This window comes from Nicotiana tabacum, chromosome 14 (assembly GCF_000715075.1).
Source record: "Nicotiana tabacum cultivar K326 chromosome 14, ASM71507v2, whole genome shotgun sequence".
Classification (NCBI taxonomy): Eukaryota; Viridiplantae; Streptophyta; class Magnoliopsida; order Solanales; family Solanaceae; genus Nicotiana; species Nicotiana tabacum.
Window position 1 is genome coordinate 104,511,172 of NC_134093.1, and position 12,570 is coordinate 104,523,741.

The 12,570-nt window shown below is 37.4% G+C and overlaps 1 protein-coding gene across 1 annotated transcript; it reads right to left on the minus strand.

Moving 5' to 3' along the window:
* Positions 1 to 6,335: 6,335 nt before the first annotated feature.
* Positions 6,336 to 9,614, minus strand: LOC107784161 (vacuolar protein sorting-associated protein 28 homolog 2-like). The gene is made up of 2 exons (XM_016605243.2): positions 9,322 to 9,614; positions 6,336 to 7,322 (listed from the first exon to the last, which is right to left on the minus strand). The coding sequence occupies exon 2, from the start codon at positions 7,233 to 7,235 to the stop codon at positions 6,603 to 6,605; it is 633 nt and encodes a 210-aa protein (XP_016460729.1). The 5' UTR covers positions 7,236 to 7,322; positions 9,322 to 9,614; the 3' UTR covers positions 6,336 to 6,602.
* Positions 9,615 to 12,570: the final 2,956 nt, after the last annotated feature.

Here is a 12,570-nt window from a genome sequence, read left to right on the forward strand (position 1 = left end):
GAACACCCTCTCGAAGAAGCAACCGGCTGAACTCTTTGCCTTGTACATAACATCCACAAAAGCATAAGCTCTTAGTCTTCCCAAAAACCTGAATATGCATCGATAACGCCGAATATAGTACACGTCCTTCAAGTTCTCTACTGAATTTCCCCTGACATTTTCTTTTCTTAGTCCTAAATAATTCGCCAACGCACCGTTAACCAGAAACCGCACAAGCAGACAACCACGCGATCCAATTGTAAACGGTGGGGCTCCCCCTCTTAGCTTTAAGCTACCATCATATAATGCAGATCCCACAACGATTCCTCCTTCTCAATTACCATGATCTCGCACCGTTAACCCACCAGACTTCTCGAAGTCTTTTGCAAAGCTTTTCATGAACATCCTGAATCACCAGTCACAGTCACACACTCGACCTCTTACCGGGTAGCAAGTAATATTCCTCGCAGAAGCTTCATCAACATCACGCCACCGCTAACCTGCTCACAGGAGGTAACCCATCTGTGAAATTCCTTACCGATACCTTCCAACGATGTTGCACTGGGTACAACTACCACATAATCAGTAAATTCTCCTGAACTCATGCTCGCCCACCAGTTGTATAAGTGTGCTCCTTCCCTATTGACATCAACTGAAAGTTCAACCATACCTTCCGAACTCAAGTCATATTGCACCTGAAACGGTAATCAGATCTTCACACCTCTCTTCATTTCAAACAAACTATTTTCTGCCATATTTAATCTTTCTTCGTACAATAACCATCACTCCAAATAAAATCCATAGGCTATCACCTTCCATCACGATTCCCAAACCGTTCTACACTTTCTCAAGGCACGCGGCTATCCTACCACAGAATATTTGTGCTAATCTACCACTCTTACTTCGGTTAAACCATCTCCTTTAAGAAACTCCTCAACCTCTGCTTCTCATACTTGACCTGCTAGTACTTCAACCACCGCGAAACACTCCCTGCCATGTCTTCCCTCATACTTCGCTGCTCAAATGTTGCTTCAAATCAAAATGCATCCCTATAGCACCTGAACCAATAAAATGTTACCGACTCTAAGCCTCTTCGAATATCATCTTTCTCGAGCCATCAACATTAGAAATACTAATTAAATTCTGAACCGCTGCACACAGCTATCTCTGGCAACCGCCCATCAGGCACCATTGCACAGCATCCTGCCCCGAAGGAAAAATCCAAGAAGACCGTAACACCGGCGAACCGTAATGCGTTCGAACAAGGACGACGACACCACATCACAAATGAAAATTTCACCACGCTCGAAAATATCAAACCTCGTCACTTCATCAACCAAACCTAGGCATCTATAGTCTGATTGCCTTTCCTCCGCTGGAATTAAATGTTGAACCTCTAAATCATGCACTGAGAAATCCTCCTTTCGATTCATTCACTGCCTCGATACATAACCGAGCACCTTACCATCACACCAACATTGTGCGATAACAACGTATAGACATCGTAGCAATCCGTGTACAGTCTCGAAACCATAGAAAATACAGATACTGAGCTGGAACAAAAGAACATCCTTCCGCAAGGCAACGATAATACCCTGCCCGAATACGCAGGGAAAAATATCCTGTACCACGTCTGTAGTACCACTACAACTCCTCGACGCCAATTGATAACTAGCGCTTCACGTCGCATAAGACTAAGTAGGAAGGAAATAAAGGCACAAGCCTCGATGGAATCAAACCGCACGATGAGGAAATCAAGAAGGGAAGTGCTCCTAACAGCCCTGTAGCCTCTCGAAGATAAATACAGACGTCTCCGTACCGATCCGCAAGACTATGCTAGATTTGCTCATGATTCGTGAGACCCAAGTGAACCTAACGCTCTGATACCAAGATGTCACGACCCAAAATCCACTATAGGTTGTGATGGCGCCTAACGCCGCCGTTACGCAAGCCAATGTCAATTCATCAATTTATTTACTCATTTATTACTCTTGAGATCAAAATCTCCATTACTTTAATAGTATAAAATAGAATTTGCAGGGGAAAATGATTATAACTACGTGATCTACAATAACAATCAACCAGCAGAAACCCTCAAAACCCAGTGTCACAAGTGCATGAGCAATTTCTAAGGAGTATAATATTAATACAACGTCTATCCCGAATATAATAAGACAGAATAAAATAAATAGTACAATAGAGACTCGGTGGACTGCGATGTGTGGCCTGGAATGCACCTCACATAAAGTCTCCTCAACGGGTGCGCCTACGTGCCAGGATGATCACCAAATGAACCTGTCTGTTCCTGCACATTTAGTGCAAAAGTGCAACATGAGTACGTAAATCAATGCGTACCCGGTAAATATCTAGCCTAACCCCAGAGGAGTAGTGACGAGAGGTCGACATCGACACTTACTATAGGTCAAATAAAGCAATATAATAAAACTTAAACAGATATACAACGTACGACAATAACAAGATAAATCCGTAAGGTGCATAACCTTCCAATTATTTATTTTAAAGTATAAGTTTCTCAATCTTGTATCCTGCCTTAATAGCTCAAAAATTATCAAGTGTCATTATCAAATAAATAAGGAACACCGTATATTATGTTGGGCATCAGCAGAAAGATATTCTCGAAAATGTTCAGACCATCAGCGATATAACGCACGATTATGCCGAGGTCGTTCGGCCCGATCCACAATAATGTGTACAATGCGGGGGGTCAAGCGGCACGAACCATAGATGTACCTATATACTGCCGAGGCGTTCGGCTCACTCCACAAGAAAAGGAAAGAAGTTCATTGAATTACGAGACACGTGTTTACAACACCGTACATGGATACAAAATGGATATAATCTTTACCGTTTCTCAAATAACTTGTCCACAACTAAAAGTGTTAAGGCTTGGCCTAGTATACATATAATTATTTCTAAATCAATTTCATTTATAACTTCGATTAATTAATGTCAGCAACATGAGTTGAAATAATTCAAATATTACAGGATAAAATCCTAGGTCTACCCGGACATAAACATGCTATAGCTACGTACGGACTCTCGTCACCTCGTGCGTACGTAGCACCCACAACTAGTTGCACATAACAATAAATATCACCTAGGGAGTAGTTTCTCTCTCACAAGGTTAGACAGGAGACTTACCTTGCTCTGAAGTTCTATAACCGGCTCCAAAGCCTCTCTAACACCTCAAACCAAAGCCCGTCGATCAAAAACTATTCAAACAACGTGCAACCCAGTCAAAATATACCCTAATACCCATAATTTATCAATTAATATTAATTCTCAACTCCGCTCAAAAAGTCTATAAAATCAACCCTCGAACCCACGTGTCCGGATTCCGAAAATTTTCGAAGATAAACTTTATCCATAACACCAGAACTTGATTTATTCCAAATTCCATGTCCAATTTCGTAGTAAAAATTCAAAACTACCAATTTCTTTCTTTCAAAATCTCACAATTTCTACCAATTTTCATGCTTGAATCCATATAAAACCCATGTATTTAACTTGTAATATGTTGGAATCACTTACCTTGGGATGGGTAACGAAGAAGCTCCTCCAAAATCGCCCCTAGCTCGGCTCCCATGGAAGATTTGAGATAAAATGATCCAAAACCCGTTTTGGCAAACTTATACACTGCCTAGGCGACCCTTGTTCGCATTCGCGAAGGCCAAATGCCATTGCATCAAAATTCTTGTTCGCGTCACATACGTCGCGTTCGGGAAGCCTCAGACCCCTGCCTTTTCGCGATCCATGAGCCGCGTTCGCGAAGGCCAACCTGCTCCAGGCCCAACTCCCCCTTTCCTTCTACGCGTTCGCGATCGCCTCTTCGTGGTCGCGTAGGTTCCTCAGGCCCTTCTCCGCGTTCGCGACCCCTGTGTCGCGTTCGCAATGAACAAAAATCAACCACCCAAAAACCCTTCTCCGCGAACGCAGGACTCCCTTCACGTTCGCGAAGGACAAAACTAGAACCAGCAACAGCCAAAACAGCCAGAATTGGTCCGAAACCACTCTGAATCACACCCGAGGCCCCCGAGACCCCGTCCAATCGCATCAACAAGTCCCAAAACATAACACGAACCTACTCGAGGCCTCAAATCACATCAAACAACGCTAAAATCACAAATCGCACCCCAATTCAAGTTTAATGAACTTTAGAACTTCAAACTTCTACATTCGACGCCGAAACCCATCAAATCAAGTCCGACCTCAAATTTTGCACACAAGTCATAATTGACATAACGGACCTACTCCCACTTCCGGAATCAGAATCCGACCCTGATATCAAAAAGTCCACTCCCGGTCAAACTTTTTCAAAAATCATCCAAATTTCCAACTTTCGCCAATTGACGCCGAAACGACCTACGGACTTCCAAATCAACGTCCGGACATGCTCCTAAGACCAAAATCACCATACGGAACTATTCTCAGGCTCGGAATCCTAAACGGACATCGATAACATAAAAATACACTTCAACCCAAACTTAGGGAATTCATAAACCTTCAAAATGCCAACCTTCCGTAATAAGCACCAAAATACTCCCCGGCCACCCGATACTTGACCCGAACATACGCCCAAGTCCGAAATCATCATACGAATGAACCTATTGGAACCTTCAAATCCCGATTCTGAGGTCGTTTACTCAAAAGTCATTCCTTAGTCAATTCTTCCAACTCAAAGCTTCCGAAATTAAAATTCTCTTTCCAAATCAACTCTGAACTTCCCGAAATCCAATTCCGACCACACGTACAAGTCATAGTACCTAAAGTGAAGCTGCTCAAGGCCTTAAACTGCCAAACGACGCGCTAGAACTCAAAACGACCGGTCGGGTCGTTACATACAAACAATACCAACATTGTGGTGTAACTTCCACTTGCTGCTTATATATAGTAAGGGGTGAGATTTTCACTCTTAAAACAAAGGATAAACTGCTACGTTAAGACCCTCAAAGGGGTGGATTGTATTCACTAAAGTCTATCATCTTCAACGCCCACGTCATTTGTACAAAAATCTGCCATAGTGGGATGATTGAAATATCGTCAACCTTAACTAGAGATCTCAAGTTTGATGGAAGATCGGTAAGGAGTTACAAATTCGAGCCCCGGAAATGGAGAATCGAATCGGCAAGGACTCAGCAAATTGCAACCCTAAGAACCATTGGCATGCCTCCGTAACAAAACCAGTCACAGTAAAGCACTGAGACGATAAAAATGGAGTTCAATTTCTCCTTCTCTGTATAAAGAGCTAGAAAGGGTATAGCTAAAATACTACTCAAAGAAAGAGCTACTCCTCAAGGTCTTAGTCTAAGGCTCAGCAGCTTGACTACTAAACTGCCAAGAATCACCATAATTATACGTGGGGAAATTTGCATCATGAACCAATGGAAAGGTAACATGTCAAAGCTCTAAAGAGAATTATTAAAGGTAATAAACAAAACTTGCTACGATGCAATAAGGCATCCTTTGTTAAAAAAAGCACCGAGTCAAATAAAGCAGTTGCAATATGCCTATTGAAGGTTCAAAACTTCAAACACAGCTCATAAAAGGGACTCAGAACCTAAACCAACAACAACAACAACAACAACATACTCAGTATATTACCATATGTGGGGTCTGAAGAGGGTAGTGTGTACGCAGACCTTACCATTACCTTGCGAAGGTAGAGAGGTTGTTTCCGATAGACCTTCGGCTCAAAAAAAGCATAAACACAGCAATTTAGATAAGGAAATACGGCCATGTAAAGAGAAGCAGTAACCACATCCAAAAAAAAGATAAGCCAAGCAAAAAAAACAGCAGGTAGTATTAGAAATCTAAGAATAGGAAACTAAACCATGAGCATAAACAAGATGAAGAAAAGAAAACTGGAAATGCAGTAAATTTAATTCGCATAATAAACTCAATTAGTCAAAATGCTGTAATTGATAATTGACAATCCAGGCTCCTGTCAACTACTCCCAAAATTAATATGCAAAAGACATATGACTAAGAACTGGTCGATAAGGGCCTAATGAAAATAAGCTGGCATTAATCCAAGTGTCCAACAATACATTATCCCGAGTCAGAAACATAAAGCAACTGAATCCATGAAGGCTCCAATTACATAATATGATATGCAATAGAAATCTGATAAATAAAACATATTGGATATACAGCAACAATAAATCAGAAAACTATCAACTAGCCAACCCAGTGGGACTACAGCAATGCAAGTATCATTTAACAATTCAAGAGCAAACTAGTTTTTGCAAACCTCGTGTAAAGTCAGTATCACCACCCAAAACATAAAAAGAGAGACAGTATACCATTAACATACAAAAGTATAAAGCTCTGTATTCTACACTCGAATCCAGTAATATAACTCGACTAGCAGAAGTAGCATATAGACTGATAGAAGTATGATCCATAATGAGTTCATAGTATCCAAAATGGTACCACCACCAGTCTTACAATTATCTAACAAGTATGAAGTCCCAAAATATAGATGGCTATTCTACTCAGATAGTGACCAGCACTCCAATCAAAGATAGAATCATGTGTGTTAAGAGCTTGCTAAATGCAACAACAATCTTATATACAAACATACCACCTGTTGAAATAGTCAATTAAGTTCCAGCAGTGGGCAATGCTGCCATGAAAGAATTGTATGAGGATTCCAGATCAAAATGGAGTTGCCGAGCCTGCTGTTCTGTCAACTCATCTGCAGCCCCCATCTTCGACAACCTTGAAAGCCACTCCCTCATCTTTGTCTTTCCCTCAAAATCCACCGGCAGAATCGATAGCTTATTGAGGGAAGATGACAGCTCTGACAACAGGGGATGGACCTGATCAATGGCAACCATGTTCAACTTCAATGAGTCCATTGCAGTGATGAAGTTCTGCACACACTCGGCCACAACAGCAGCTGAAGTTACAGCTGACATTGAAGCAGCAGCTCGGTGCTCTACAGTAGCTGGCACACCAGAGGTCACAAGCCGGTTTAGGGCAGCAAGGCAATCCATTTTGTAGGTGTCATGAAATCGCTCAATGTTAGGTACAGCATCCTTCAATGTAGAAGATAAGGTCTTGAACTGAGCAATCAGTTTCAGGCACTCAGTTTCATATACAGCTGGTGAAACGATGTCACGAACATAAGCCTTCTCTAGCTTCTCCGTCGCTTTGATAATCGCAAAGAGCTCGCCAAAGTTGTCATACCTTTCCCTTTCACGCTTGTCATTCCATAGCTTAACCTCCATCATAATTTTCACGTATATTTTGAAATAGTAAACCTTTTCAACAAGTTTGGAGAAGAGAATGGGACACGCGCAAAGATACTAATCTTGTCACTGCAAAAATATCACACCCTACGATTACATCCGTGCTATGACTAACAAATTGTAAAATTATAAAGACCAGATATATAGCTGATTTCAGTTTTATACTTGTGAACTGCATGCAGACAAACATCTGGGTCAAGACATATCCCTAATTATTCATCTAAGATTCCAGCATTATAAGTGAGAACAAGTATAGCCATCTTCAATCAGAATGCATTGTAGACAACGAGAAGTTCCACCCACGCTCCACAGTACTATACATAATCTCCTACACTTTCCAATTGTGAAAACTTTCTCAACTTTGATAAAAGATGCAGAAGACAGCATCTGCGAGAAAACTACAGGAAGTTCCTAATGTGTCTGAAAGATGCTTAGCTTCAGCCTGGTTAGCTAGAGAATGATTTCTATAAATTGGTAGATACAAACAAAAGTTGGACCATGACCATGTAGAACAGGAAATAACACTATTTTTATAAACCAATGCCAAATAGGGAGGAAAAGAGGAACAACAATGCCAAGACTCTATTTTCGTGAAGTTCATCCAACAACAACTACTACACCTCGATGCCAAGCCAGTTAGGGTCGGTTGTAAGAATCCTCAATATCAATGTCAAAAAAACCTAATGTGAGTGAACAAGATAAACGCACGTGGATGCACAGATAAATTGAACTCAGTCAGATGAATGAAATTAATCCAATTAAACCTTAATCCATTAACTTGGGGTCACCCATGTGACTCTATTTCTCCATTAGGCTTGAACCTTCCTCTTTTTCCTCCACTCTTTCAACGAGTACAGTAAAGCATTTGGACGATCCTAATCAGTTTTACACAAATGAGCATACAAGACACTACTTGACACTACATTAACCATTTTCTTTTTGCATTTTTTCATTTCGTATATTTTTAGTTATTCCCTATCACCCATATCCATCTTTGACATATCAATTTTAAAGTAAGTTTATTTCATAAGCTCGTTGCATCTGGTTTATTTAATCTTCTTTTTCAAGAAAAGGTCTTAATATGTAAAATAGTGGACTATATGCAAGTATGCACAATAAAGATCCAAGCTTTCGGTAGAAAAAGGAAAAACCAAAAAGAAATAAGAGAAAAAGCAATGATCATTGGTATAACATCTTTAGACACAATGTCATTGAAATTAAAAATATAAATACAACACATAAACTTCAGCAAAGTAGAGGAAACTCAATGGACTCCTATCTTTCTCAAAGGTAGTGGTAAGGACTGTGCACACACTAACCTCCACAGACCCCACATGTGGGATTTCACTGGGTTTGTTGTTATTGTTGTAATTATTAAAACCTAATTCAGGGCAAAAGGAAAATTTTAACAGCGGTAGATTTATAATGCTAGCAGCAGGTGCACCCTCATCTAGTACCTTTCTTCTCCAACAATATATCTAGTTGAAATTTTTTTAAACATATACTTACACATATACCAAGTCTGCAGCTAAGCTATGCATCCACTAACTTAAAATTTTGAATCCTACCCTAAATATGAATACTCGCTCTGTCCCACTTTGTGTGGCACACTTTCATTTTTAGTGTCCCAAAAATTGTAATTTTTTATATTTAGAAACAACTTTAACTTTAAGTTTGTTATTTTACCCTTAATGAAATGGTTTATGCGAAATGATTTATAACCACTGAAGTATCAAAAAAATCTCTTTTACTTAAACTCTGGCGAGTCAAATACCGCCACATAAATTGGGATAAAAGGAGAATATATTAGTAGATACGAACAAAAGTGCATTCATGAACGTGATAAAAACACAGATCAAAATCCCCAATTTATCAAATCAACCTAAAAAGGAACACAAATCTTAATTAGAGTATATGCAAAACAGAAAAATTAACATAAAACTTAAAGTAAACCCCAAAAATAATTATAAAACAAGGAGATTTACAAACAAAAAAAACCCCAATTAGAGAAGTAATACAGTATCAAGTATAAGTATACATAACCACCCAGATGAAACTAGTTAATTACCTCAAAGATTAGTAGCATGGCGAGCACCGCAAATCAAAGAAATTTGGGCTGGCGAAAAAATAATTAGGCAACTCTGTGTGTGTGTGTGTGTGTGTGTGTGTGTGTGTGTGTGTGTGTGTGTGTGTGTGTGTGTTATATAAAGAGAGAGATAGAGACGTATGTATGTACAGAGGAAAGGGAGAAGGTATGGGACGCGGCTTTGAATAATGGGAAGTGTGTTGCAGTCCTTCAAATATATGAGAGAGATATGTTTTTCTGTACATTTATTTACATTGGTTGCGTGTTGAGTTTGCTGATTTTTTTTTCAACTAATAACCCTCCACTATTCCAGGTACTTATTATTATTTTGATACTAGTGCAGTTGGTAGAGCACTTAATTAAATTAGAATAATTATCATTTTATAAATATTTGAATATTAAAAATGACCAAAATGTGCAAATGTATAATTTTGCACGCACTTAATTCTCTGGTTTTGTACATGTATTTACATACATATTCGTTCATAGAAGTGTATATATAATTTATTTTATTTTTCTTAAAAAATAAAATTTTCTTTAATTTCTCCTATATCCTTTTCAGTTTAATTTTGTAAAATTAAATCTTTTAGATTTATATCAGTTTTATATGGTTATTTGTTTTATTCTAATTAGTTTTCTAATAGAATATAGAATTGCATTGCAGAGAATAAATTAATGAATCTTCTAATGTTTCAAAACTATAATTAATAATAAAAATGGAACCCCCTACTGGTAGTACTAATAGCTAGGGGCGGACCCTGAATATATTCAAGAGTTCATTTAGATATAGTAAACATTATTTCGAATGAACCTTGTATAGAAATATATATATATATATATATATATATATATATATAAAACCACATTATTAGACTATAAATTTTCCTTTAAATTCTTCAGTTTTAAATTATTATGATTTACTCAAAAGATAAGTTAATACAATAGCATTCTAACAATTTTGAAGCACCATAAATATAAGGCAGAATAGCCTAATAAATATTTTTACTTGTCTCGTTTTGTCATACCGGTCCCGATATTCTACGAAATTTCATCCAGACACTCGTAGTTTTTAAAACACATTACTTTAAACCCCTCCAGCCTCGTGTGCTCTTCAAACACACGATGTGGATGACACATCATAGTCCACATCAAATTTTTAATGACACATCATTCTTTTTTTAACTTTAATTTCAAAATTTTAATTTTTTCCCTTTTTTTTTCTTCTCTACTCCCTCCCCCCCCCCCCCCAACCCTTGACCAACTATTGAAAACATCAAACATGGCATCTTTCGTCTTACATTCGTTTCTTTGATAGTCAAAATTGTCCCTCCTTCATATGAAACAAGACGCCTTTACCAAAAATCAACTTCGTTAGAAAGCCATAAGCTTGCAATGGATCCCTTAAATTGATTTAAACTCGTTAATCCGAGATCCTTAAACCAAGTAGCTGAAGCTAAGAAATCTTGGTAGATAAACTGCTTGAGCACAAAAAGAGGGGAAAAAATCAAGACCTTAGATAACTAAGAGGAATAAGGAAATGCAGACTTCTCTCTGCCATGAATGAATGAAGATATTAGAACATTTTTCAAAATTTGAATCTTGGAAAGAGGGGAATCTAATCCTACAGCCTGTATATTACCATCTTTACCGGCGGCAGCACCACCGTGGACAACTAAACTAGATCTCCAACACCTCACCATAAACTTCCCAAAAAATTAGATTTTCATCTTCTCTCATCAAATAAAATTCCACCATTAAATATCTATTTCACCGCCTGAGAATCTATTAGTCCTGAAATAATTGTTACCCAAACCAGATTCAATACCGCCAATAGACATAGATCTAATTCATTTCAGAAACATTAATGGTGATTGATCTTCAACAAAAAATTTACTACTTTTTTCTCAAATATTAACTGAAGGTTTGCGAAAATGGGGAGGGGAATAACGGGAAAGGAACAAGGGGAGAAGAGAAAAGAAAAATGGAGGAGGGGTGGGGAAAGAAAGGGGAAGGGTAGAAACTAGAAAGAGAAAAAGAAATGGGGGAGTGGTGGGGAAAGAAGAAAGAACGGATATATTTTGTTTTATATTATATATTTTTTTTTGTCTTTTACTTTTACTTTTTATTTTTATTTTTATTTTTTCTTCTTATTTTAATTATTTTTAATCTAATTTTTTATGTTTATTCTCGTTATACGCATGGAGTTCACGTATTTTGTCCAACTCGGTCATGAAATTGCCACGTATGTTTGGTCAACGGTTAGAGTGGTTTAAAGTAATGTGTTTTAAAAATTACGAGTGTCTAGATGAAATTTCATAGAGTATCGAAACCGGGATGACAAAACGGGACAAGTAGATGTGTTTATTAAGCTATTCTGCCTAAATATAAATAAAATAAGAATTAAAATTAACAGAGAATTTACTTGAACAATAAATAAATAAATAAATAAACACACAATTTAATAAAATAGTAAATAAATTTTAAAAGAGCTAATTGCAAAAAAGAAGAAGAGAAAAAATGCAACTTTATAACGTATGGAAGTACTGAAGTAATATAATCGACACTAAATAAATTTCACACAAATATAACTTTTAAAAGCTAAGTATTATTTAAAAACAATAAATAATATAATCTAAATAGCTATAACAATTAAAAATAACTTCTATATGACAATGGAAAATAGTAAAATTCAAAACGAAAAATAATCTAACAATTTTAACATATTGGTAGATTAAACTAATTTAACAATAGTCACAGTAATCAGATGTCAAAGTGAGTAGCCGGTTACAGTTGTACTGTGCAAACATGTGCATTCCTCATGATTTCAGAAAATTAAAAATAGAATCCACGTTCTCTATCTTAAAATGACCCCGCTTGACCATCGAATTAGCATTCCTCATCGGTCCAAGTAGATTCATTTTATTTACTTATATGTTTTGAGTATAATTTACACATACAATTTTAAAAAAAATGACAAAGCGAGTTCACTTGAACCCACTCGATATAATGTAACGTGGGTCCGCCCCTGCTATTAGCACAACTATGAAAAATAAAGTAGCTTGTTTGATTAAATGACATCAAACACAAAAAGAAAAGACTTTTTATGTAAACTATAAGGAAGTGTCAAACCCTCTTTCCTTCTTCTTGAATAAACAATCTGAATAATTGTTAGTATAAAAAACTCTATTTGATACTTTGTCCATTTTGATCATAATCACAAAGAATAATTAC